Raw genomic sequence first — 27,404 nt, 5'->3', positions numbered from 1 at the left:
ACTGCACGCCTGTGGAACTCTGTTCCGTCTGCCTGCTTCCCACCGGACTACAACTTGGATGTGTTCAAGTCCAATGTTAACAGATCCCTAATGAACCGCCCCCTTAAGTAAACACTTCATCAAATCTCCACACTAACGTAATGTACTTGCAATAACCCTTATCCCTGAGTGGCTTCCGGGCCTTGATAAGCGGTGATCACTGTGTAAAAAAAAAAAGAAAATGAACAAAGTGTGTAGTTTTAGGCTTTAACATATGTAAATTTGAATTCTGCACCATGCAAAAAAAAAAAGGGGATGACTAAGTCCATCATTTGCATCACCCTATTAAGCCCCAAAAGTCTCCAAGGCCCTAACATATTGAAATTTGTAGTTCAACACCATGCAAAACTCTTAAGTAGACATACACAGAAATAATGGTAAAATAGTCCCCAAAATGGAGTGTTTTTATTAGCCCTAAAAGAGCCCCTGGGGCACACCCAAGAATTATCGCGAAGTACAGGCAAACAAAATTATATAGAAATCAGTTAGTTTTATAAAAATCCAAGGCATCAATATTTTTTAATAAGCACAAAAGTGTCAATTTTAGCCATTTTAACTCGAAAGGCACCCCTAGGGGGGGGGGAGGGGCAATCAGAGTTTTCCCGGAAAATCCATTCTGTCATTTTTTTTACTCATATCGTGTTTAATGTTTATGCAAAACTTCACAAAATTCCAAGGCGTAGTTATTGAGAAAACTGCGGACAGACAAACGGACGAACGGACAAAGGTGAATTTACAGGTCCACCCACCTTTTGTCGGGAGATCAAAAATTTAAGTGAAAAAAAAAATCACCAAAAAAACAAAAACAAAACTAAAGCAAACAAAAGAAAACAGCTTATTTTTTTGTAACCATCCAGGTCGGGTTTACCGAAAAAGTTATCTGGCAGAAGGTCAGACATTACATCGACCGACACATTGAGAAAATAGCAAGTTGAAAGAAATAATTGAAAATATAAAAACAAAACAAAAATACAACAATATGATTGATTGTTAAAAATAAACCAATCGTTGGTTGAAATTAAGCCACTTGGTCGAGAAAAGCGAACATGGTTGATTATCAGAAATAAAATAATTGTTGATTGAAACCGCATATGAAGGTTAGTGGCAAAAGGAAATACTCCATTACCAAAAAAACATCCCAAGAATAAGGTGGGGGGCAAAACTGACAGCGAAGTCCCACGGTTGGTGTTTGCAGTTGGTGAGTATCACAAATCACAAATATAATATCAATTTGAAATTGATACAGTCAGTCGATTGGCGATTTAGGCCCGAGAAAATCACACCATAAAATTCCTATGCACCCCCCCCCACTCGTTCATCGCAGTTGGCAATAAAGTTAGATTTCATATTTTTATCGAAAAGCAAAAATATTTTAATAGTGTATCTTTAATAGAGTAACGATAGCAATATTAACATATTTTTTATATCTTTAATTTTTTAAAGAAGTCTTTTCATGGCGATGCAATTGTAAAGAAACACCAAAATTTGATATTAATTGTGTTATTTGGACTATTACTCCTATCTTAGATGTAATTCTTTGAAAAATTTCGGCCGGTGTAATCTCCAACTTTTTCATGCGAGTCTTGGCGAACTCGGAAATTGTTATGTTGAACTTGGGAGTATGTACTGGACACATTATGTAGTACTTTGAGGTCTTGCATAGAGCGGATGCTCAAATGACACGATTTTATAGATTTCTGCATAGCGCGATTTTTGAACCAAGTTCTGCCCAATAGAAAATTCCAAGATCGACGAAGTAGGCTGACGTGAAGATTCAATCCGGCCGTGTCATATTTTATATGGAACGTACTGACACACGCACACACACACGCACACAAACACACACACACATATACATGAATACATATTATATATGCATATGTATGTATATATACATATACACGCGCGCGCGCACACACACACATATATATAGTAAGTAGTAAGTTATAATATATATATATATATATATATATATATATATATATATATATATGGCAATTAAGCTACACAGAATATTTCGCATTTCATTCTCGTGAGAATTCGTCACGATGGAGTACTGTTGCCACATCTGATCAAGAGCTGCTAGAAGCAGCTTATCCTGCCTTGACAAAGTTCAAAATCGACTTCGTAGCCTAATAGGGGATGTCCTTTTCTATTCCCTGCAACTTCTTTCCCACAAAAGAGACGTTGCGAGCCCGTCTCTGCTTTATTTTCATGGCAAGTGCTCGTCTGAGCTCCAATCTATGGCCTCTCTGTCTTGAGTTCCACAAAACACTCGTCTAATTGAAACCACTATCAATAATTTTCCCCACTCTTTATCTGTGCCTAAACTCAAACGTACATTCCATGCACATTGCACAATGCCTTTTTCTTAGAACTTCACGCCTGTGGAACGCTGTTCTGTTTTCTTGCTTTCCAACTGATTACAATATAGTTGTCTTCAAGTCTAATGTAAACAAATTCTTGACGAGACTCTCCTTAAGTAATCCAATTTAGCAAATTTCCACTACTCATGATGACTACTATACACTCATTAACTCTTATCCCTGAATGGGCTCCGGACCTTGAAAAGTGGGAATTCTTTGTAAAAAAAACAAACAAACAAAAAAAAAAAAACAAAAAAAAAACAAAAAAAAAAAACAACAAACAAACAAACAAACAAACAAACAAGCAAACAAACAAAAAAGCGTGGCTGGTAACTTTGTTTTCATCACCCTGGGAACGTCCCTGTTATTTGTGGCAATCTAGCGATGAATTTTACGGGTGCTGGCAATAGTCCTGTTGTCCTAACTTGGACCCGTAAAGAGCATTAATTATACAGTGGCGCATCTTCGATCTCGCTCGTTGAACATTCTGTAACTTTCATATATGATAGAAGGCTAGAAGGCTCCTATCGCTCTTGGGATTTGTATATAACTGGCCAACTAGTAGATGGTCTGAAACAAAAAAGAAAACCTTTTTATCAAACGGAAATGGAATCATGTCGTCTTTTCTAGGGAGACAACTTTATCGTTCCACCCTGTATATTATCGAAAAACTTCCCAGAAATGGTTTAGATTGTATTTTCGTACTTTTATCCTGTGTCCTTTCTTTCATTTTTTTTATAAAACTTTTTGAAAGTAATATTTTTACTCATTCTTGATGAAGCTTTTTAATAAAAAAGACGAAATATAAGAGTTTACAACATAAATATTTCACTTGAATCGATTGATCGATCCGTTTATTGTATTGATCTTTACACCACCCCCCACACACACTAAGACACACACACACACACTTAGACACACACATATTCACACAGAGAAACAGACACACATACTCAGACACAAACATATAATTATTGTTTCATGAATGAATATTTGTTTATAAAATGAATGATTACTAAAGCTCTCTTCCAGTCGAACATTTTGATAGAAATATGAAAAGTTGTTTTTTTTTATCAAGCAATCTTTTGAGTTACCTCTCTTGGCAGGTCGAACACTTCCTGTGTTCGCCAATAAAAATATAAAGAGTTTATTTCTCTCACTTATTAATGTTTCTCACGAAACGAAATATTGGAGTTATTCGTGTCCATGGTCCGAATTTCTAAGCCACGCAGATGATTGTTAGTGAATATTATATGTATGTATATATATATATATATATATATATATATATATATATATATATATATATATATATATTGATTTTCCTGTTTTTTGATGATATTCTAGGAAAATATTTACTTGGGGTTCTGAGAAGACATGAAAATGGCCAAACTTTAATCGATTCACGCAGTCCGTTTAAAATGTTAATATATATATATATATATATATATATATATATATATATATATATATATATATATATATATATATATATATAACTGATGGTTTGAAACTAGATATACAGTAACATACATGTCGGATGGTATCAGAAAATGTCTTTTTCCATTGTTTTCTTTTATTAGATGATCGAATGTTGATGTAAATAATGACCTTCTTGCCCGAACTGATGACTCCATTTTGTCAAAATGAATATCCCCTTGCCTCAAATTTGAATTTTTGAAAGAAACGCAAGTCTGTTGTCAAAGTCCCTGTAAAACACCATGTGAGTATAATCGTCTATATTTATGCATATATAGCTGCGTGTGAGTATATATATATATATATATATATATATATATATATATATATATATATATATATATATATATATATATATATATATATATATTATTATTATTATTATTATTATCATTATTATCATTATAGTGATTCAATTAAATTAAAAAAACCTTTATTCAAATCAAAGATTTTTTATTATTCCAAGTAAGAGAAAGAATACTTTAGAAATGTTATTTTCTTATCCTATAGGGGTTCGATGCCTACCATCTCTTCAGAAGAGAAAATATTAGCAAATAGATATAACGGTAAAAAAATCCTTGATTTGAATAAAGGTGTTTTTAATTTCATTGAATCACTATAATTTGCTTTATTCGCTCTATCCTGTATATTGAGCAATTCCTATTTATATGGGATAATACGTAGAATATTATGACCAGTAATATTTTGTAAATCTTATAATCACAGGTTTCTATGCCAGCTGATTGTTGGATAAATCTATTCGGAAGAATATATATATATATATGTATATATGTCTATATATGCATATATATATATGTATATATGTATATATATATATAAATATATATATGTATTGATTAAAATACGTATATGTATGTATATGCAGACACACAGACATGTAGTAACGTGTAAAATATATATTTATGGAAATTAAGCTACATAGAAAATTCTTTGTTTCATCCCCGTCAGGTTAAAATTCATATAAGTCGGACGATGCCCTACGCGTATGAAACGCGAAATCCTCTGTGTAGCTGAATTGCCATAAATGTATTTTCATAACTTACCACCTATCTCTACTCCGCTATTGAGCACTGTTAAAGTAAATAATGAAAGAATAATGCATATAATGTATTCAATAGCATTCTATGTGGATATATGAATATACAGGGTGGGCCAAAATAAGGGTCCTATTTTTAAAAATTCATAAATTCATGTAAGTTTTAAGAAGTGTTTTTCGGCCAAAATTTGTTTTGTTTATTTCAAAAAAATCTCGGAAGGGTCAGTCTACACACACATAAAGTTTGGTGAGTTTAACTTTTATTTTGTGGAAGTTATTCAAATTTAAAGATAGGACCCTTATTTTGGCCCACCCTATATATATATATATATATATATATATATATATAGTTTGTTTATTATACAAACATTATTGGTTCCATATGTGCATACTTGTTTCAGTGGAATCCTAGTTAAAGCAAAAGACTTAATCAAACCAAAAGAGATATCGATTCTCTTTTAGTCTGATGAAGTGTTATCCTTAGATATTGATCCCGCTGAAACATGCATGCACATATGTAACCAATAATGTTTGCATAATAAACAAACTATATACCAGCTCTGCCCTGCATTGCGCACTCTTTAATAATCACGCGAATTTCATTGGATTTACATTTAAAAAACCAATTTATACAGCCATTATATATATATATATATATATATATATATATATATATATATATATATATATATATATATATATATATATAAACAAAAATAAAAGTTACAATAAGTTTACTAAGGTAATCAAAATGGTAAACTTAAAATATATTATAAATATTAAAGAGTTAATATTTACAAGTAAAATAAACTCAGCCAGATATAAAAAGCTCAATAAAACCGAAAAGGAAATAGAGCTTACAATATGAACAAATGATTAATAAAATAATAAAATATGTTAAAAGACATCTTGAAAAAGAGTTAAAAATATAGTTAATTTTAAAAAAGGAAGCACAAGCTAAGTGGATAGTCCTTAATCCGCGGAGTTTCGAAAACTCTATGTATCGCTTTATTGCAGGTCAATATGGTTATAATTTTTAAATATCTATGAAACGCAGAGAAATGAAATTTTGTACGGGACCGTATAAACAATGAAAAAACAAAAGCAGATATTGAACATATGTTTTATATATTACCACTTATCAAGACCCATAGGCCGCTCGAGGATAAGGGTTGAAAAGTGCACAGTAGTCAAATTCGGGAAAGAGGATGGAACCGTTTAATGGGAGGATGTTATTCAGCGACTCCAACCTATTTTGTTATATATATATATATATATATATATATATATATTGTAAAAAATATATATTACCACTTATCAAGGCCCATAGGCCACTCGAGGATGAAGAAGAGCATAATAATGGGCATTATTTCCCTGATTTTTGGTTAACTTGAACAAATATTTTGAAAGTTATGCCTATTGTTTTATTTTCTGGTACTATTAAGTATCATATTATTGGAGGTCTCTCACAATGCCTAGAAATGGTCAATTGGCAGCTAGTGAAAAGGAACATGTTGCTGGCCTTGCAGAAGGTGTATCGCTCGTAGATCTAACCAAGGAGCTTGGAAGAGATCGAAGAACATTGTCTTTATTCGTTGAAAATCCGAACACCAAAGCAAAGATGGAAAGAAACACAAGAAATGCAGTTATTGGTCGTGATGATAGAAACATTCACCAATCAACTTATCAAGCAGCCGGGCAGCAAGAATGCTGCTGTATTTGACAAGACTGGAATACCTTCCTTGTCCAGAAAGACAGGTTGCAATGTCTTAAACGAAATTTCAAGAAGCATTAAGCCCATAGCAAGACCTGTTTCAAACCAAAGTCATAAAGAAAAACGTTTGGCTTGGGCTCAGAAATACATAAAAAACAACTTTGAAAATGTCTTTTTCACCGATAAAACCAGAGCAATCCTTTATGGACCAGATGTGTGGATCAAAGTTTGGAGTCCTGTTGGATTCCCTACTCCTCATTGATTCCGTCGTCAACAGGGAGATAGAGGTGTCAAGTTTAGGGCTTGAATAATCTGTGATGAACTAATTGGACCATTTCGAGTGCCAGAAGGTGTCAAACTGGCAAGCCAGTCTTATATGTTATTTTTAAATAAGCATTTGTCACCATGACTTGATGACCTTCCATTGACGTGTCACCGCAAATTATTTTTTATGTACGACAATGCGCCATCCCACTCAGCTAAAGCTACGACACCCTACTTTAAGTCATTAGGCATTAGTGGAAACAATTTGATGACATGACCACCTTGTTCTCCAGATATAAACCCAATTGAGCAGCTCTGATCAAAAATAAGATGAAAGTTTATGAAGGAGGCGTTCAATTTTCGCCGAAGGATGAACTTTGGAGGAAGATTTTGGAAGTTTTCCATATCACATATCTCAAATCCATCGATTGTAATCATCAATTGACAAGAGGCTATTCAAAGTGATTTTGAAGCATGAGAGTTATGTTGAAAAATAAATATTACCTTAAATAGAATAATGTGAAATTCGTTCTTGTTTTGAGTTAATATTGTTACTGGATATGTTCTTTATTTCATAGAAATACGAAGTTAGAATATTTTTTAATTATCGAAAATATACATTTTTAGACAATAAAGTAATAAGCACTTAAAATTGCCAGAAACTAGAAAAAAAGTGCATGATTTTCAAAATATTTGTTCCAATTCTACAAAAATCAGGAAAATAAGGCAGCTTGTTATGCACTTCCGGTGTACTAAATTTCACTTTTCCGCGTTTCATAGCAATTTCAAAATTAAAATTAATATTGACCTGCAACAAAGCGATGCACAGGGTTTATATATTCATATCTTTATTTTCAGAAAGTTTATATGAGAGAAGTCATCGGTACCGTCGGTTTCAAACCTGATAATAGGAAACCGTTTTAGGTACCCCATACCCAGCTCTCTCCAAAGGATCTATCTAATCTAAAACGGTTACCTATTATCAGATTTGAAACCGAAGGTACGGATGACTTACCTCATCTAAATTTTTTGAAAATTAAAATATAGATATTACGCTCTTATTTAGAATTTTTCCTCATCATAGAACATTCTGCTGGACTTCGGCATCATTTAAAGTAAATACAACATTATATATATATATATATATATATATATATATATATATATATATATATATATGTGTGTGTGTGTGTGTGTGTGTGTTTTTTAAAGGTTATGAGGGGTTTTTTTAAGCATGAAAAACGATTTTGGCCAGAAAAAAGTATCGAAATAAAAAAGAAAAAGAAAACCGTTGAAAGAACTGGAGATTTGTAGTGTGGACAGCGTCCATTCCTAGCAATCATGTTCGAAAAAGTTCACATGAATTATTTTAGCCGTTTGTGGAAGAAGATTGTGTTTTTTTTTAGTATTTTTTAATGTTGCAACGTAAAAGCGTTTAATTCAAACGGCAAAAATGAGACGCAATTGATTTCAATATGTATAATGGAATAGAAATGAAATTGTTAAACGGTAAAAATAATGTAATTAATAGTTTTGAATAATAATAATAATAATAATAATAATAATAATAATAATAATAAAACTACTGTACAGGGCAGATTTAGAGACAATGTAGGCTTTTTTAATAGCGAGTAAAGATGGGACGAACATAGATAAATAAATAAATGAATAATAATAATAATAATAATAATAATAATAATAATAATATATACATATATAGAGAGAAATAAAAAGGAACAAACCGTATTATGTGTTCATCAACGTTTCGTCTTTATTTCGAGACTTCCTCTGGATGAAATAAAGACGAATCGTTGATGAACACATAATACGGTTTGTTCCTTTTTATTTCTCTATTTTGTCGGAATACTATTTCCATTATTTTCACACACACACACACACACACACACACACACACACACACACACACACACACACACACACACACACACACACACACACACACACACACACACACACACACACACATATATATATATCTGGTCACGAATAGGCTCCTATATGGTTGACTATTATAGAAAACTGATCACCTATAATGATAGAAGATGTATCGAGACACAGGAATGGGTATGTTTGATCTGGCATAATGATAAGTCATTAAAATTGTGGGGTCTTCGTACGCGCCTGGTCCACAAAGTATGAAAAAAAAAAATTAAAAATTAAAAAAAAAAAAACGTTTACAAGTGTTTTTGATATAGATGTACATAATATATTTGATATAGATGTACATAATAATACTAGTATATTTTATAGTATTTTATAGTATAGTTTTATATTTTATAGTATAGTTTTATAGTATATTTTAATTAAACTAGGGATGGTATAATAAAATTGTGGAGTCTGCGTTCGCGCCTGGCCTCCATAGAATGGAAATCGGCACAAACTTTAATAAAGACTTTTCATATCTATCTGCATAAGTATACTTTGAAAATTATGTTTCAGTTTGAAGAAATATGGTATAATAAAATTATGGGGTGTTCGTTCGCGCCTGACACCCATAGAATGGAAATATGTCACAAAGTTTAACAAGGTTTTTTTAATATAAAACCACAGAATATTTTGATAAGTGTTTCAGTGTGAACAGGTATGGTATAATAAATTATGGGAGTTATCTATTTTATTTTCACTTTCATCATATTTTGCTTTGGTTTTGGTACCCCTAAACTCGAAGCTATCTCTTTACAACCCTACCTTTTCATAATCTATTATACTTTCATAAATCAGAATCCATTTTCTGTAGGCTGTTTTTGAACCTAGTCAAGGACAAGTACTTTTGCTTGTATATATATATATATATATATATATATATATATATATATATATATATATAAAGAAAGAAAGATAGATATTATGTTGTATTTACTTTAAATGATGCCGAAATCCAGCAGAGTGATCTATTATGATGACAAATTAAAATAAGAGCGTAATATTTATATTTTAATTTTAATACTTTATTACGAAGGTCTAGTCACATACTTAGCACGGTTGAAGCAAATACTGAAAATCTATACACAATGTGTTATATAACCTTGTAATATTACACACATACGCACAAGCATACACACATACGTACAAATATACACACATACATACACTTACACACAAACATATACCCACACGCATATGTATATTAATTCATGTATTTAGATTAAGTTTTATATATTTTATGTATAGATTTTCAGCATTTACTTCAACAGTGCTCAGTACGTGAGTAGAGTTAGGCAGTAAGTTATGAAAATATATATTTATATCAATTATATTACGGAGAATCTTCCGTATTTCATTCAATTTTAAGCCTGACGAGTTCTTACGAGAATGAGAGGCGGAAAATAGATTAATTTTCACATATATTTTCATGAGTTAGATTCTCTCTATATTTACATATACATATATATATATATGTATATATATATATATATATATATATACATAATATATACATATATATACATATATGTATATGCATACATATATACATAAATATATATACATACATACATATATATATATATATATATATATATATATATATACATACACCAATGCACCTACCCACCCGTACACACACACACACACACACACACACACACACACACACACACGCACACACACATATATATATATATATACTAAAATAATAAAAATAAATGAACTTTTTGCTTTGTCGGATACTTATTGCAACCACTGTATATATATATATATATATATATATATATATATATATATATATATATATATATATATATATATATATATATATATATATAACTACTTAATTTACTCACATAAAATTTATATACGAAAGTATAGATTTATGCGCAAACTTTAAGTATTTACTTCAAAAGTGCTCAATACGTAGGTAGAGCTAGTTAGTAATTTATCAAATATATATGGCGATTAAGCTACACTGAATATTCCACGTTTCATCCACTCTAGGACTCCTCAGTCTTATGCGCAGATCGCATACACCTGAGGAGTCCTAGAGTGGATGAAATGCGCAATATTCAGTGTAGCTTAATCGCCATATATATTTGATAAATTACTAACTATAATGCACGCATACATAAATAGCAGGTCTGTATTCTCCACTATGGCTTTTAGGAAGGAGAATATGCCAAGCTTTTCTGTTATAATATGAAGCCTCATGGCGTCTATTTTTGTAATATTCAAAAAATATTTTTTTCTAAATTATTGGCGAGAATTTAGATTTAAAGTGTATTTTTCGTTGTTTCAGCATTTTGTTTTGGTCTAACCACGAATATTGTCTTACGAAGTTAATTTGAACTCTCACGGCATCTAATCATGATAGCACGTTTTAAAATGACTTTTAAACTTCACCAATGTGCGTAATTCTTGTAGGCTGACTCAGCTCGGTAAGTTGGAAATGATTTTTTCTTGTTATTCATTCGTCCATGGACGGTTGGCTGCACATTTGACTTGACGGTTGCGTTACTGAAATGTTCGTTCGCGAGCAAGGTGGCAATAGGAAGTTAACCAAGCGACCTAGTTCGCGCCGAAACCGCATGTTGAACACCCCGTAGATGACCGGGTTAACAGCGTTGTTGAGCAGGTACGAACGGACGGCCAGCTGGAAGAAGACGTCGCCCGTCGAGCTTAGATCCCGTCGGAACTCCTTGATATGAATTTCCAGCATGACTAAGATCACGTGAGGCATGTAGCTGAGCACCCACGTGACAGCGATTAGAGCCATGATGGACGAAGTCCTACTGACCCGCAGCAGAGAACCTTTCGACGATTTCTCCGCGTTTTGTTGTTTTCGGGTGCGCTTGGGGCGACCTAGCTTTAATCGAGAGGGTGAGGAATCGACGGAGACTTCACTCTCCAACGTCGGCGTATAAGGGATCTTCAATATCGAGTTTCCTTTTCCTTTACCGTCCACGGCGACGGTCGGCAAGGAAGCCGAGACCGGGCGGCGTTTGTTCTTGTGGCGCCACACCTTGATGGCGATCAGGAAATAGAGGAGGAAGATGATGGAGAAGAGGACGATGCTGAGGGTAAGCAGGATGTAATAGAAGAGTCGCGGGTAGATCGTGTCAAACATCGCCTGGTCGATGCCACACTCGCAGCCGCCGGCACTGGTGTCGTTGTTCTGTGTCGGCGTCCGCCTCATGCCGTAGATGATCCACGACGGCCAGACGAAAACCAACGAGGCGACGATTATGGCGGCTGACACCGTCTTGGCCATCTTCGGCGTGAGCTGCGTGTCAAACGGGCGGCACATCCGGCGGTAACGGTCGATCGAGATGGCGAATATGATGAAGCCAGAGTCGACAGCGATGGCCGAGGCGATAAGCAACGAGAGCTTACAGGCCTCGTGGCTCTGGAAAATGTGTGGCGTTGACACGCGAAATAGTTCCATCGGCATAGAGAATACACAGCTTAGGAAATCACACGCGCCTAACATAACAACAAATTGGTTGGTTCCGGTGCGTTCCATTTTCCGGCTGTATACATAACAGACGGCGGCGTTTCCGACAGTCCCTATCACCATTCCAACTGATATGTAGATGAGAACGGGTATATATTCACGCACTTTGCGATCGTTAAGTCTCAATATGGCATCCAGATTACCGGTAGTGTTGCTATAAAGAAGATCGCACACGGCCTCCTGAGACATTTTTCTTTTTGCCTGGCTGTTGCTGGTTTAATTTAGAATAATTTATTTGACTTGTTGGGTTGTCCGGAAGTGACCTTCAGTGATGACTGCCAGTGTCGTTTGCTCCTCGGTCGTTAAAGTCGCAGCAGATCTCTACCCCAATTCACGTCATCAGTTAAAGAAAATGACCTGTTTATAAAAATAAAAAATAGAAAAGTTATTACTCGTTAAAAAATAGAAACAAATTATTATCATTATTATTATTATTATGAAATGAAGGAGAAAGTAAGAACGGAGTATCTAATTGCAAAGTCGAAACTGTAAGGAGGAAACTTAATGAAAGCAGTGAATGCATGGGCAGTCAGTGTTTTGAGATACAGTGCGGAAAATTTAGAACGGTATGACAAGGATTTGCATGCCATGGATATCAAAACAAGAAAAGTTTTAGCAATGTTTGGTATATTTCATATTCGAAGTAGCTTAGCAAGGCTGCATCAAAAGAGGAAAGATGGTGGGAGAGGATTGAAAAGTTTAAAAGATTGTGTTAGAACAGAGATGTCGTTGAAGGAGCATGTGGTTAGAAGTGAGGAGTAGATGCTTAAGGTTGTGGCCAATGAAGTGTAGGTGGGTGAGACCAAGGCTGATTATGTGAAACGTATAGATAGAGAAAGGGCAGAGGAGCTGGCTAGGAAGAAAATGCATAGTAGGCTCTTCCAGGATATAGCAGAAGTGGCTGATGAAAGATCATGGCAATAGCTTAGAGCTGGGTATCTGGCTAAGAGTACTGAAGCTTTTGTTTGTGCAGCACAAAAGGCATTAAGAACACGATTGTTCAAAAAAGTGTTTTTAGGTGAGGAAGTTTCTACAGAATGCCGGATTTGTTGTAAGATCTCAGAGTCAATTGCGCACCTTGCAGCAGGGTGTTGTGGACTGGCCCAGAGAGAGTACCGCAAAAGACACGATCGCATGGGACTCCGGATATATTGGGAGGTGTGTAACAGGGTTGGAGTGAAGTGTGCTGGAAAATGGTTTGAAGAGGTGCCAGATTAAGTGAGAATTAGTGAGGATGGCAAGGTAGACGTATGGTGGGACAAAAGTGTCATGACGACCAAGCAATTGTCCGGATTTGATCGTCATTGACAAGGTCTCAAAAAATTGGCAGACTGTAGACTTCTCAGTACCTTGGGGCAGGAATGTGAGAGAGAATGAGAATAAGAAGTGGAGCAATTATGCTCCATTGGCCTTGGAGATAAGGTGTATACACGAGGTTAAAACATAAATAATCCCGGTCGTAGTTGGTACACTAGGAGTAGTATCAAGTCGTCTGGAAGGAGAATTGAAAAAACTACAAATCCCCGATGTATCAAGTCGTCTGGAAGGACCATTGAAAAACTACAAATCCCCGATGTTTTAGGTGGCCTTGAGACTTCTGCTATTATAGGTACCACCATCATCCTTAGGAAAACCCTTGATCTTTGAAGCTCCTGGTTTGAAGCCGGGATTAAGGGAAATCCTCTGGAAATTAATCCCATCCCTTTCCAGAGAGACGTTCATAAGCGAAATCAGAATTATTATTATTATTATTATTATTATTATTATTATTATTATTGGCTCACATGGAGCTTTCACACAAGTCAGCAAACGATCTGATTGGAGACCTGTGGTGTTCTCTGGATGCTGAGTGACAACAAGTCTCCCCAGACGTCCAGCTCTCTCCTCCTCCTTCGATAGCATTTGCAAATAAATTTGCATCATTGCAACAGCCTCTTACCATTGATTTCTCGCTGGCATATATATATATATATATATATATATGACTACAAATATATTTTAAAGCCCCCCCCCCCTCTTTGTGTCGATGACTACAAATATATTTTAAAGCCCCCCCCCTCTTTGGGTTGAGAACTGTCGCAAATAATCTTACTCACTACTTAATTGGTTGAAAAATGCGAAGCTCGCGGTTTGTTTACAAACAAGCGGTTTGAGCACTGTACAAGTGGCGGACGGATGTTTTTTTAAATAGATATTCGGACGGGTTATTTGTGGGCATCACTTCCGTGGTCAAGTGGAAGAACTGCCGACTGTCAACACGACGGTTCTAGGTTCGATCTTTGTCTTAGAAGAGGTGGTAGTCTAGCGGCACTCATGAGTTGTGATACAACGAAACAGGACATGTCGATGACTACAAATATATATATTAAACATTTTTTGAAAATGTGCATTTTTCTCCAGCTTTGTTTTCTGTTAATTCGTTTTTGTCGCCTGAAGATGATTCGAAGAAAAATCAAAAACGTTAGTGACACATATGGGATGCAAAATAATTATTTATTCGATTTTCAAAGTAAAAAAGACTATTAAAAAAGTTTAAAAATTTAAAAACTAAAATCCAGCATAGAGAAGTCTCAGCACTGTCTCAATTTGTAAACAACGTTTTAAAATAGAATACAGTTGCTACGACCCAACTTAGAATGGCCACTGCACCCGGGTTTTAAATGCGCAAAACCGCAATCTCGTTTAAGTCAAACTATAGAGCGACATTTTTTTTCTACAAAAATACATTTGGTATTTCCTTTCGTGTATTATGGACTTATTAATTAAGGTGAAAACAGGGAACCATTTGTGACCAAGAAAGTTTTTTGAGCGGTAGACACGACCACACACGTTACCTGTCGTTGATGATTTTGATCGCCCTGATCTCCGGAAGTGGGGCATCCTAAATGTAATTTGTTGCACCTTTTAAGCTCTTTATAAATCTCTCTCCCAAATTCTTTCTGTCTCTCTCTCCCACCCTCCTTTTCTCTCTTTCTTTCTCTCTCTCTCACACACACACACACACACACACACACACATATATATATATATATATATATATATATATATAAAGTAATAGCGTTCGTGTGTGTGTTTGTCTGTGTGTACAACTCTCAAAGAAATACAAAGTGTATATAGTGTGTGTACACCTCTCCTGGTCAAGAAATATTAATGCCCATTGTAGGACACTTCTGTTAAAGGAGACATTTATTTTTATGTGTAACTTCTACATATAGCATTCTTCACATCACATATACATCGACTTAGTTATGGTTATTAGCATATCACATTAAATTAAATCATTTTGAATAATTAGCACGATTATATTACTTATTCGACATAATAGCCTCGTTAATACTGTACTATTTTAAAAATATAATTTAAAATGTAATTATTTAGTTTATTTTCATTTCAATTTATATTTTATTTAACTTAAATTTACTTATTGTTATCGTAAATCTGAAACCTTTTTAATTTTCAAACCAGAAAACCAAGAGGAATAACTGTGATAGTTTTATTCTTTGAGCACGTTATTAAATATTTTCTATAATAGATTTATTTTCATTTCGAAATATTCTTCTAAGTTGAATTATTATTTTTTATTTTTAATTTCGAGGTAATTTTTTTTTCGCTTATTCTTAATTTTTAAGTAACCTTTGGTACTCATGCAGAGAGTGAACTCAGAGTCCACCCGGCTTTCTCCAGAACATGACGCCAACAGCCGGAGTAAACCGAGCGTCGATGAGGAAATTAAGCCGAGCGTCGCCGATGAAAGCATAACAAGAAAAGAAAACCTACCTTAAATTTTAAATTTTATTAGCTGTAAAGAAAAATTTTTTAATAATATTTTTTGTTTTGTTTTGTTTTTGCTATATATGATGATATGAAGAAATTACTTTTTCAAAAAGTGGGGGATCACTCTCCTATATAAACTTGACGTAAAATGAGCACCCTCTTTCTGACCACCTAATAATTTCTTCATATCGTAAAACAAATTTAACTGTGATTTTCGTTTTTAGCACCCCCGAAAACCGGCGCTGTTTTTTCTTTTTTTTTTTAACTAAGAGATTCGTTCATTTTTTTTTTTTTTATAAGTTAGGACGCTATTAATGCCGTCAGTAAGCTTACATGAGCGTTTTTTTAGGTGGGTATTCAATTATAGAACTTGTATAGTTTTTAACAGGGGCTTCTGTAGTTGAATTAACCGTTTTTTTCCGTAAGTAACGTGCCGACATTAACCATTAAACCATTAAAGCAGAATCGTTTAATATTTCACATAAATTCTGCTCCCTAATCTAAACAGAATTTTTGTGAAATATTTAACTGCTGAAACACCTGTTAACAACTGTACAAGTTGTATAATGAAAAAAAAAAGTATGTTTTTGTAAACTTACTGACAGCATAATTAGCGTCCTAAATTATGAGATGAAAAAAATGAACGAATTTAGTAAAAAAAAAAAAAACCCAAAAAACAAACAAAAAAAAAAAACAGCGGCGGTTTTCGGAGATGCTGAAAACGAATATCAGTTAAATTTGTTTTGATATGAAGAAATTACTACGTGACCAGTGGGTGGGTGCTCATTTTACGTTAACTTTTTATAGGAAAGTGATCCCCCACTTTTGGAAAAAATTTCTTCATATCACGAAAACTACTTATCTGCCCCAAATTTAAATGTGATATTCGTTTTCAGCACAACCGAAAACCTTAAAATGTTTTTGGAGGAGTTGGAAAGAAACTTGACATTGACCGATTTTTTTTGTTCGAGAAAAGGTTCAAAGGTAAGTCAAATAAACACTTTTTTTTTGTAAAGGTTTTTTCTTTTTAAGAAAAATTGAAAAAAAAAAATTATCTTTGTTTTTTGGGGTGTTATTTTTATTTTATTTTATTTTTTTCTCAAGGAAAAAACAGAAAACTAAAAAACTTGAAACAAAACTGGGTTGGATAGATTTTTTTTTTCATATTAAAACAGATATTGCTGTTGTTTCCTCAGACCGTTGTTTTATTAATGGTGTGTGTGCGTAAATCTTATTCCGCTAGAGGTCTTTCTGTGCTGCTCGCTCAAACGCCCACAATGACAATTATAGGCCTAGACTTGGCAAAAAAAAAGTACCAGTGCGGATGATGTAAACGTTCGGCATGTGGTAGCCTGACACTTTCAGGCATAGCCATCGCTTACCTTTCCTTGTCCACATGATGCACAAGTTTTCGTCCATGCCAACAATTATTTTTCTTGACAAAAGTCGAGGACTTCAGTTGGTGTTTCCAGCTGCTCACTTAAGGCTGTAAAATTGATGTTTCTTGTTTTTTTTTTTCTGACGAAATGGTGTGCTTTTTTTTTACTAATTTATTTTCTTTTCTTCCTCTTCCAAATTGTCGTCTGCTGCATTGAATTTTCAACTCGCGCGAACGCGCGTCGCATTGAAAACCATCGCGCTACATTGTTATTGGTTCAGCTTTATGTTTCGTCAGACGGCTTAATTTCCTCGGCGACGCTCGGCTTACTCCGGCTGTTGACGTCATGTTCCGGAGAAAGCCGGGCGTGCGCTGATTTACGTCTGGATCACTCTCTGCATGAGTACGAACCTTTTTATTTGTTATTGTTGAGTTATCCGTTTTTCCCCCTGTATTTAGTAGTTTTACGCCGATATAATTCATCATCCTGTTTATAATTGTTTAGTTTTGATAAAAAAAAATTTGCAGCTATTGAACTATAAGTGGTTTGTTTGTCATACTTATAGGTAAATGTGCACTGAACAGATAGAATAATACTTAAAGTTAAATTCAAATTTTTATATATCCTTTAATTTAAACGCAAAAAAAAACAATTGGGACGCTGAAAACGTACACAGTAAAACAATACGCTGTAAAATGCTCTTATGGTTGTCAACGGGTTAATGTAGATTTATTTGTAAGAAAATTTCGTTAAAATAACTTAAACGTAATACGGAAATGAACGATGTAAAAAAAATGCAGAAAGTATTAACAATTTTTTATTTGAATAATTTAAACGCGAAAAAAAAAACCCCAATTAGACCGCTGAAAACGTACACAGTAAAACAATACGTTGTCAACGGGTTAAAGTTGATTTATTTGTAAGAAAATTGTGACAGTATGGTTGTAATACAGAATAGTTGCAAAACATCCCCACCCTTCCCATGTTAAATAATAATTTCTAAATAATAGCGTTAATATTTGAATGCGCAGGTCAAATTCTGCAAAAGTAGCGATTTATGTTTATTTGTTTATGCTGTTATGGATTTATGTTTATGTACGCATACGCAACCAGAAGTCGTAAACCGGATGTTGGGTTAAAATACCTGTTACAAGGTCATTTGAGTTTTATAATTATATAGATTTAATATAAAATATAATTTTTTTACCATATATGATATCACATACATGGTGATATAATTATTATTATCATAAATCGGTATTTTTTTTAGTTTACCGACCCCTCGGCATTCACCTTTGAATCGCCGACTTCAATAGGTTTTGGGGGACGCTGAGAACGAATATTGCATTTATTTCTTGCGCAAACGAGTAGTTATTCATATTTGAAGACATTTAGTATCCAACGTAATCACTACAGTTTGGCAAGTAAGATGGCCGCCCGTGCATTTACTAAAAAACACTAAAAAGAGCCAAACGAGACAAAAAAAAAAAAAATGACCCCACTTCCTTATGATTGGGCAAATAATTATTTTTTATGATAAAATAAATACATTTATTTTCGTTTTTTGACACAAACTGATTTTTTTCTTCTGACACCAAATCTGATAATCAAACCCGTAGCAAATTTACCGTTTGCATGGTATGAACTCCTGGACCCTGGGACTTTTTGAAGACATGTTAGTTTCGATAAAGTGGGGGATCACTTTTCTATGATAATTTAACCTAACATGAGCACCCACACGTTGACCCCCCCAAGGACATTTTGTTTATATTGGGGCGGGGGGGGGATATCGGCGGCGGCTGGGGGATGTTGGGGCGTTGTTGTAATTGTACTATATAGAAATGTTTTCTGTGAAGGTGTGTTTTGCAATGAGCATAAATAAAAGACAAGATCAGACATTTAAAACCATTGGCGTAAACCTGACATCAGACTGCTTCAGTCACGGTATGTTCTACGTCTCCATCAGCCGGACAGGAAGTTCAGAAAAACTCTACATTCTGCCTCCATATCAAAGAAGCAGAAATGTAGTTTACCACGAGGCTCTTCAATGAAAAGTTCTACAAAAGGATATGATGAAAAACTGATATGATCTGATTGTGGTTTTGTTTTCAGTATTCAATCTGTTAGATAAGATTTAAGCATCGAGTTGAAATTTACTTCTCTCTTACAACATCCACGTACTGGAAAGATGCGCAAAAATCGCGTACCTAAGTGTGCAGAAAAGTCCCGTGCGATGCGCGGGTATCTTTGATAGTATATATATATATATATATATATATATATATATATATATATATATATATATATATATATATATAGGTGACACTGTTTGTGTGTATGCGGAAACTACACTGCTATTATTTTGGTCTACAGATTTAAAACTTGTTATTCTTTTATGATATGCTCTGTAGTTATATTTAACATGCATTGAGCTTCTAAACATAAAGAATTGGTATACACAAAGAATGAAATATAATTGAAAAGAAAACATATTTTATGAAAACAACACACACACATATATTATACATTATATTAATATTATATATATAATATATATTATATATATATTATATATTATATTATATATATAATATATATTATATATAACATATATAACATATATATTATATATAACACATATAACATAACATTATATATAAGACATATAACATAACATTATATATAACACATATAACATAACATTATATATAGCATAACATTATATATAACATTTATAACATAACATTATATATAACACATATAACATAACATTATATATAACATATATAACAACATTATATATAACACATATAACATAACATTATATATAACATTTATAACATAACATTATATATAACATATATAACATAACTAATAATACATACTGACCCAACGGGTCAGTATATTATATATATAATGTTATGTTATATATGTTATATTAGCTATGGAATTAATGTATGAGCGTGACACTTGTGACGTAAAGAAAATAGTTTTTTTTTACATAACAGAAACATTTCTATGAAAGTATATTAAAATGAAAAAGAATATAGATAGATTGCTATGAGGCGTTCTGTTTATAATCGTTTATTTAAAAAAAACTTACAGTCATTGAATTATAAGAGGTTTGCCATACTTGTAGGTAAATGTGCACTGAGCAGATACCATAATATTAAAGTTAAATTCAAATTTTGATATATGTTTTAATTTAAGCAGAAAAAAAATAATTGGGATGCTGAAAACGTACACAGTAAAACAATACGTTTTATTGTCGCGTTCACTATTTATTTATAACGCAAATTAAAAAAAATATTTTCGGGGGTTATTTATTTATGTTTGTAGTGTAGAAGAAAATGTATGAATGTTTTTTTAAAGAAAGGTGTATTAAAAAATGGAGAATAAATTAAAAAAAAAAGATAGGCATTGGGTAAATCGCCGTTGTAAAATACTCTTTTGGTTGTCAACGGGTTAAAGTAGATTTATTTGTAAGAAAGTTGCGTTAAAATAACTTAAACGTAATACGGAAATTAACGATGTAAAAAAATGCAGAAAGTATTAACAATTTTTTATTTGGATTATTTAAACGCGAAAAAAAAACATTTGGGGTGCTGAAAACGTACACAGTAAAACAATACGTTCTATTGTCGCGTTGATTATTTGTTTATGTACGCATGCGCAACCGGAAGTCGTAAACCGGATGTTGTGTTACAACACCCGTTACAAGCTCATTTGAGTTTCATAATGATATAGATCACACACTCTTTGAAAGCACTTATATTTTGATAAATAAAATAATTTTTTTGCATAAAGGGTATTCAGACATGCAGCAAACTTCTTAATCAGTTTTGGGTCGAAAATTTGGCTCCCAAGAGGTCAAATTTGAAAGAGTTGTCTTTTGTAAATTCTACCTAACTTTTCTGCCAATTTTAGGTCTAAACACTTGAAATTTTAGTCAAACTTTTTAATATATATCTACATATGCACATAAACACACATGAACAGTATACTATAGCAAAGCGTGGCTGAACTGCCAACTCTTATGCGCAAATCATCATATAATGATTAGATTACTCTGACTGACATTAATACATTTAATGAAATAAATGTTTAAAATTCAACAACATTTATCGCGGTTAACGGTAGCCGAATAGATATGGTCCTTGCTAATGAAGTCAATGATTGCTTCTGTCGCCGGATTCGAATCTATCGACTCGTGTTAATCGTGACACCCTGCACTGAAAATTCCCGCAAGTATGACACACTAGTTTTTAGGTATTTAATTATTATAGTAAATAATTATGTCAGCCTCTTTAAAAAAACTCGTTTCTTATTGTTGAATTAAAAAGTCGGTCAATTTAGCTCTTATGCGCAGATCGTCATATAATGATTAAATCACTCTGACTGACGTTAAAACATTTAATGATGTAATGATGTAAATGTTTAAAATTCAACAGCATTTATCGCGGTTAACGGAAGCAAGTGATGGCTTCTGTCGCCGGGTTCGAATCTATCGACTGGTGTTAATCGTGACACCCTGCACTGAAGATTTCCGAAACAATGAAACACTAGTGTGTGTAATTATTTAATAATTATTATAGTAAATAATAATAATAATAATAATAATAATAATAATAATGATAATAATAATAATAATGATGATAATAATAATAATAATAATAATAATAATAGTAAAAGTTCCGCGCCGAGTCGTAGAAATTTCCATGTTGGTATCTGGGGGCGCATTAATTCACTGGTAGAGATGCATCTCTAGTCTTCGTTAAGACATGCCTCTAGGAGAAGGAAACCCTGATGTAAAAACCTGCGCACTACTGTATACTCTGTCTTGTGGCATTCATATGCACCGACAAAGGTTAGCAGTAATACCAACAAGTGTGGATGGTTCTACACAAAGCCTTCACCACTATAAACAAATCATCTCTTTGGATTTCCGAGCAATTTAGTTGTTGTGGCGGAAGCTCATACCTCGAAACTGACGGGAGGGTCTATCATATAGCGAAAGTTACGAGGCTAGCGAAAGAAAACTAAGGTCTACTTTTTGGGAAATGAAATCTCCCAGCCAATGGATGCACAGACATAAAACAAAACTCTTAAGCTAAACTCGATTATCGGCCTTTAACTCTGGTGACACATGCCTTGCCACCAGGGGGCAATGCAGATGTGCCACTCAATAAAAATTATTTTTCGTTCCGTACACAGCAAACATGCACATATATATGCATGTTTTTTCTCTATTTTTTTTTTCTTTTCTCTAGCTTCCAGTTTACTAAGAGGGGAGTACTGTGGGGAATCAAATCTCCCAACCAACGGACACATAGGCATAAAAACGGTACTCTTAAGCTAAACTCGATTATAGCCCTTTAACTCTGGTGACACATGTTTTGCCACCAGAGGGCAATGCAGATATGTCACTTCCTGTTTTATAGATTTGCTTCTCTTTTTCGCCGGACCAGTTAAATATATGTTATAGTATATATTTATTGTGGTCTCTTGGACTAGATTCCAGTAGATATCTACCTGCTGATGCAATTCTCTAGCTATATAAGAGCCAGGTAAGTCCAAGGATGGAGTATTGCTGTTACATCTGGGCAGAAGCTACTAGGAAGACCTTATCTTGCCTTGGCAGAGTTCAGAATAGACTTCGTAGCCTAGTGGGGGATGCCCTTTTTTCTTCTCTGCAACCTCTTTCTCACAAAAGAGACGTTACGAGCCTGTCTCTGTTTTATCGTTATTTTCATGGCAAGTGCTCGTCTGAGCTCCAATCTATGGTCCCCTCTTGCAAAACATTCACGAGAAACACTCTTTGGCTGAAAAAAAAAAAAACTATCAATTATTTCTTCCACTCTTTATCTGTTCCTACACCTAAACGTAGATTCCATGAACAAAGCTTCTTTCTTAGAACTGCATACCTGTGGAACTCTCTTCCGTTTACCCGCTTTCCAGCTGACTACAATATGGCCGTCTTCAAGTTCAATGTAAACAAGTTCTTGATGAGCTGTCCCCCTTAAGTAATCCAATTTTACCAAATTTACACTTCTAACGATTACTATGATATTGTCCTTTTGACGACTGTACACTCTTTAACCCTTATTCTCGAGTGGCCTTTTGGCCTTGATAAGTGGTGATTCCCTTGTAAAAAAAAGGACAAAAATTAATCTAGTCTGGTGGAATACTCAGCTTCATGCTGTTACTATAGACAACATCATTGGAAGAAAATGCAACATTCCTCGTCTAAACCGCTGTGGGTTAGACATACCGAAAAGATCTTATTTGGCCACGAATACTATGTGATTTTGAATCTTTAGTCAGGGTTTACTTGTAGGGAAAAGTATTCTCATGCCAGATTGTCCTGCACAGAGAGACCTTAGACACTTGATGATAGTGTTTAGTAGGCATTCAAGTTCCCTCCGTAGGCATTCGTGTGTACATGTGTGCGTATGTGTGTGCTCATCATACAAAATAAAAGGTTAGAGAATCTACATAAAATCTACGACTCCCACCTTTATGCGAAACATTCACAGCAAACACTCGTCTTCTACAACAACTGCCAATAATTTCCCTTACTCTCTATAAGTGCCTATAACTAAAAGAAATTTACATGAACAAAGTTTCTTTCCTAGAACTGCGTGTCTGTGAAACACAACACGGTGGAGCTGCTTCCCAGTTGACTATAACATTGTCGTTTTCAAGTTTAATGTAAATACGTTCTTGTTGCGCCGTCCTCTAAAATAATCAAACCCTACTTTAGTTCCACCATTACTGATCCCCATGGTGCTATCTCACTGTCTACTCGGCACTCATTAACTTTTATCCTCTAGCGGTGACTCCCTAGTCCAAAAAAAAAAAAACAAAAAAAAAACGGGAAAAATAACATAAATATCTCCAAATTTTTAAGTACTCTCCTGAGGTGGTTATGAAGCAGATGGTCGAGTTTTTCAGAAACAATTAAGAAAGAAAACACTAATTTCAATTACTTACTTCTGCATTTTCTTTAAAAACTAGCAGATGTACCCGGGGTTGCCCCGTATTAAATGTATATATATATATATATAATAGATGACAAAAAGTTATATTCTCTGTATTGCTCTGTAATTACGTTTAGCTTCTTAAATAAGGATTGATATATAGATTATAAGAAAATATAGATACATATATATATATATATATATATATATATTTCTGTTTGTTTGTTTGTTTGTTTGTTTATTTACAAACAGGCGGTTTGAGCACTGTAAAAGTGGTGTACGGATGTTTGTTTAAATAGACATTCGGACAGGTTATTTGCGGGCATCACTTCCGTGGTCGATTGGGCGAACTGCCGACTGTCAACACGGCGGTTCTAGGTTCAATCCTTGGCTTGGGAGGGATTCTAGTCTAGCGGCACTGATGAGTTGTGATACACCGAAACCGGACTGTGTGTCGATTACTAAAGATATATTATATATAAAAGGTATTCTTTTGCACAGTGCCGCAGATTTGAGTATTCTTTTATAAAAATGCAGTTCTTTGTCATTTGTGACTGAACAGATTCGCTTTATTTTGTATTTCAAAGTCAACCTCAAATCTCGCCCCCCTTCGGCTATACACGTCAGCTGTATGCGTAACATTTAATGGTGAAAACGTAAAATCAACCACACCCGCACAATCAGACCAATTTGCTTAACAAAACAGTCGTTGGCAGAAAGGTCTTTTTGGTTTGTACTTTAGCCTGTACACTCCTCTTTTGATGTTGTTATCCTGGCGTTGAAATTATGTGTTTATGTCTTCATCTTTCTTCCTCCTCTCCTAATCTCTCTCTCTCTCTCTTTAACACACACACACACACACACACACACACACACACACACACACACACACACACACACACACACACACACACACACATATATATATATATATTTCCTCAAAAACCACGTGATATCCCCCTCTTTTGGAAATAGGTTAGAATTATGAATATCTCCAGTATCAACTAATCCTTAAACACCGTGAAATTTACTTTATATATGAAAAACAAAGAGGGGATGTATAACATATGAGAAATATTTGGAGTCAAGTCTCCCCGTCATCAAGATCAAATGTCTGGCAGAAACATCAGATATTTTGTAATTCATATGCAAAACTAGGAAAACAAATGACTGATTGAAACAGTAGTAAAAGTGTAGTATCTTTCCACCCACGAAACATCCTTTAAAATTACCACTACAATAGGTTTTCGAGGGTGCTGAAAACACTAATAGGTTATTAATTAAAATGAATGTTGAAAAGAATATGCAAATTAGCTAGATCTTTTGCAGATGAATGCAATAGGATTAACAGGGACATATGTAGGTGAATATCGAACCCATATATAACAAAGTTATATTTTCTTTTTAAATAAACAGAAAAAAGAGGGTTTAATATGAATATCAATACACAACCCCCCAAATTTATATATATATATATATATATATATATATATATATATATATATATATATATATATATATATATATATATATATATATATATATGCAGCTATATACATAACTATAATATTTTTCAATAAATATTTACAATTTTTATACCTATAGGCACTAGTGTTTCATGTTTATGCAATCGTCAGTGTAGGAAGTGATATTTACTGTCGGTCGGGAGATTTGAACCTAGTCAACAAAACCACTTTTCTTCCCTCAATGCCACCACCAACTAACATGTAAACGGCAAGAATTTAATTACTTATAAATATCATGTGTATTGGCGTTCATAAGAAACAGTCATGAGAGTATTCTACCACAGGAAGTCGGAATGATGCATTTTAGGTAATTTTAACTGCTTTTCCTCAATTACGTAACTTTCTTAAAGAGGCTATGGTATTTTTAAATAAAATTTGAACTAAAAATTGATAAATATAAAATCTTTTAAGTTTCAATTTTGCCCCGTGGAAACACAGTGCATGTAGATAATGCTATCAAAAATGGGATTATCATAAGTTTATGTGTGAATTTGCTCTGTCTAGCTTTCTTGGGTCTCCCAGTCCAAGAAAACCTGACAGAGCTTGGAATTCTGTCACTTGGTCTCTGGGCCATAGCAGTAGATCCAATTTTTATCGCAGGTCACCAGATTATCAATAATTGCGGGATCTGAATTGAGCAGCGATTTTCGATACTTATCAGAGGCATTCCAATAAAAACATATCTAAGAACACTTCCACCACATAAAATATATTTGTGCTAGATTTAATTATAAATTAATTACACAGGCTTTTTATTGAAAAAAGAAAACAAAAAACGACTGCATCTCATTTGCATATTTCCCCCAAATCATGTTACCTCACGTGACCACCAGTCCATAAACAGCAGGAGCGGCCAATTTCTTTTTTTATATCCCTTTTCTGAAACGGACGGCATGTTGTACAAGGTCAGATTTGTACAACAGTACACCCCCGGGATACCGTGGCCCTAGGATACATTTTTTTCAGGTTACGATGTGAAATACGATGTTTTCCCAGCAACTGATTATGTTATTTGCCCCGCCTTACGGTGTTATTTATAATGTTATTTGATTATATACATGTGTATTATATACTGTACTGTATTTTGTTACTAATTTTTAATGCCGTATCCCGGGGTTCTACTGTATCTTTTAATCACAGTCCGACGGAAAGACAATCATATACGATCGGAGACAGTGAAGCTGCAGGAGTTGCCGGACAGGTGTTGCTGTGTTTCATCATCCGCCTTTCGGGACAATATAATTAAATTAGTATTAGAACCATTTATGACAACAAAATTTGCTGATAAATCGGCATTAGAAAACCTGTTAATCGGCCGATTATAAAAGACCGATTAATCGGTAATCGACCATTTTGCTT

The 27,404-nt window shown here is 33.9% G+C and overlaps 1 protein-coding gene across 2 annotated transcripts in view; it reads right to left on the bottom strand.

The window, feature by feature from the left end:
• Nucleotides 1–11,155: 11,155 nt before the first annotated feature.
• The window catches only part of LOC145246132 (cholecystokinin receptor type A-like), a 73,626-nt gene continuing 57,377 nt past the window's right edge, over nt 11,156–27,404 (bottom strand). For both annotated transcript variants that reach the window (XM_080107979.1, XM_080107980.1), the window contains one exon: nt 11,156–12,743. In XM_080107979.1, the coding sequence (XP_079964105.1) occupies nt 11,340–12,575 (1,236 nt within the window). In that variant the 5' untranslated portion in view covers nt 12,576–12,743 and the 3' untranslated portion in view covers nt 11,156–11,339. The remainder of the gene's footprint in view (nt 12,744–27,404) is intronic.

Source organism: Euprymna scolopes, chromosome 23 (assembly GCF_053919585.1).
Source record: "Euprymna scolopes isolate OS-2025 chromosome 23, ASM5391958v1, whole genome shotgun sequence".
NCBI lineage: Eukaryota > Metazoa > Mollusca > Cephalopoda > Sepiida > Sepiolidae > Euprymna > Euprymna scolopes.
Note: the sequence above shows the minus strand (reverse complement) of the source record. Positions and strands in the feature narration are given on the sequence as shown.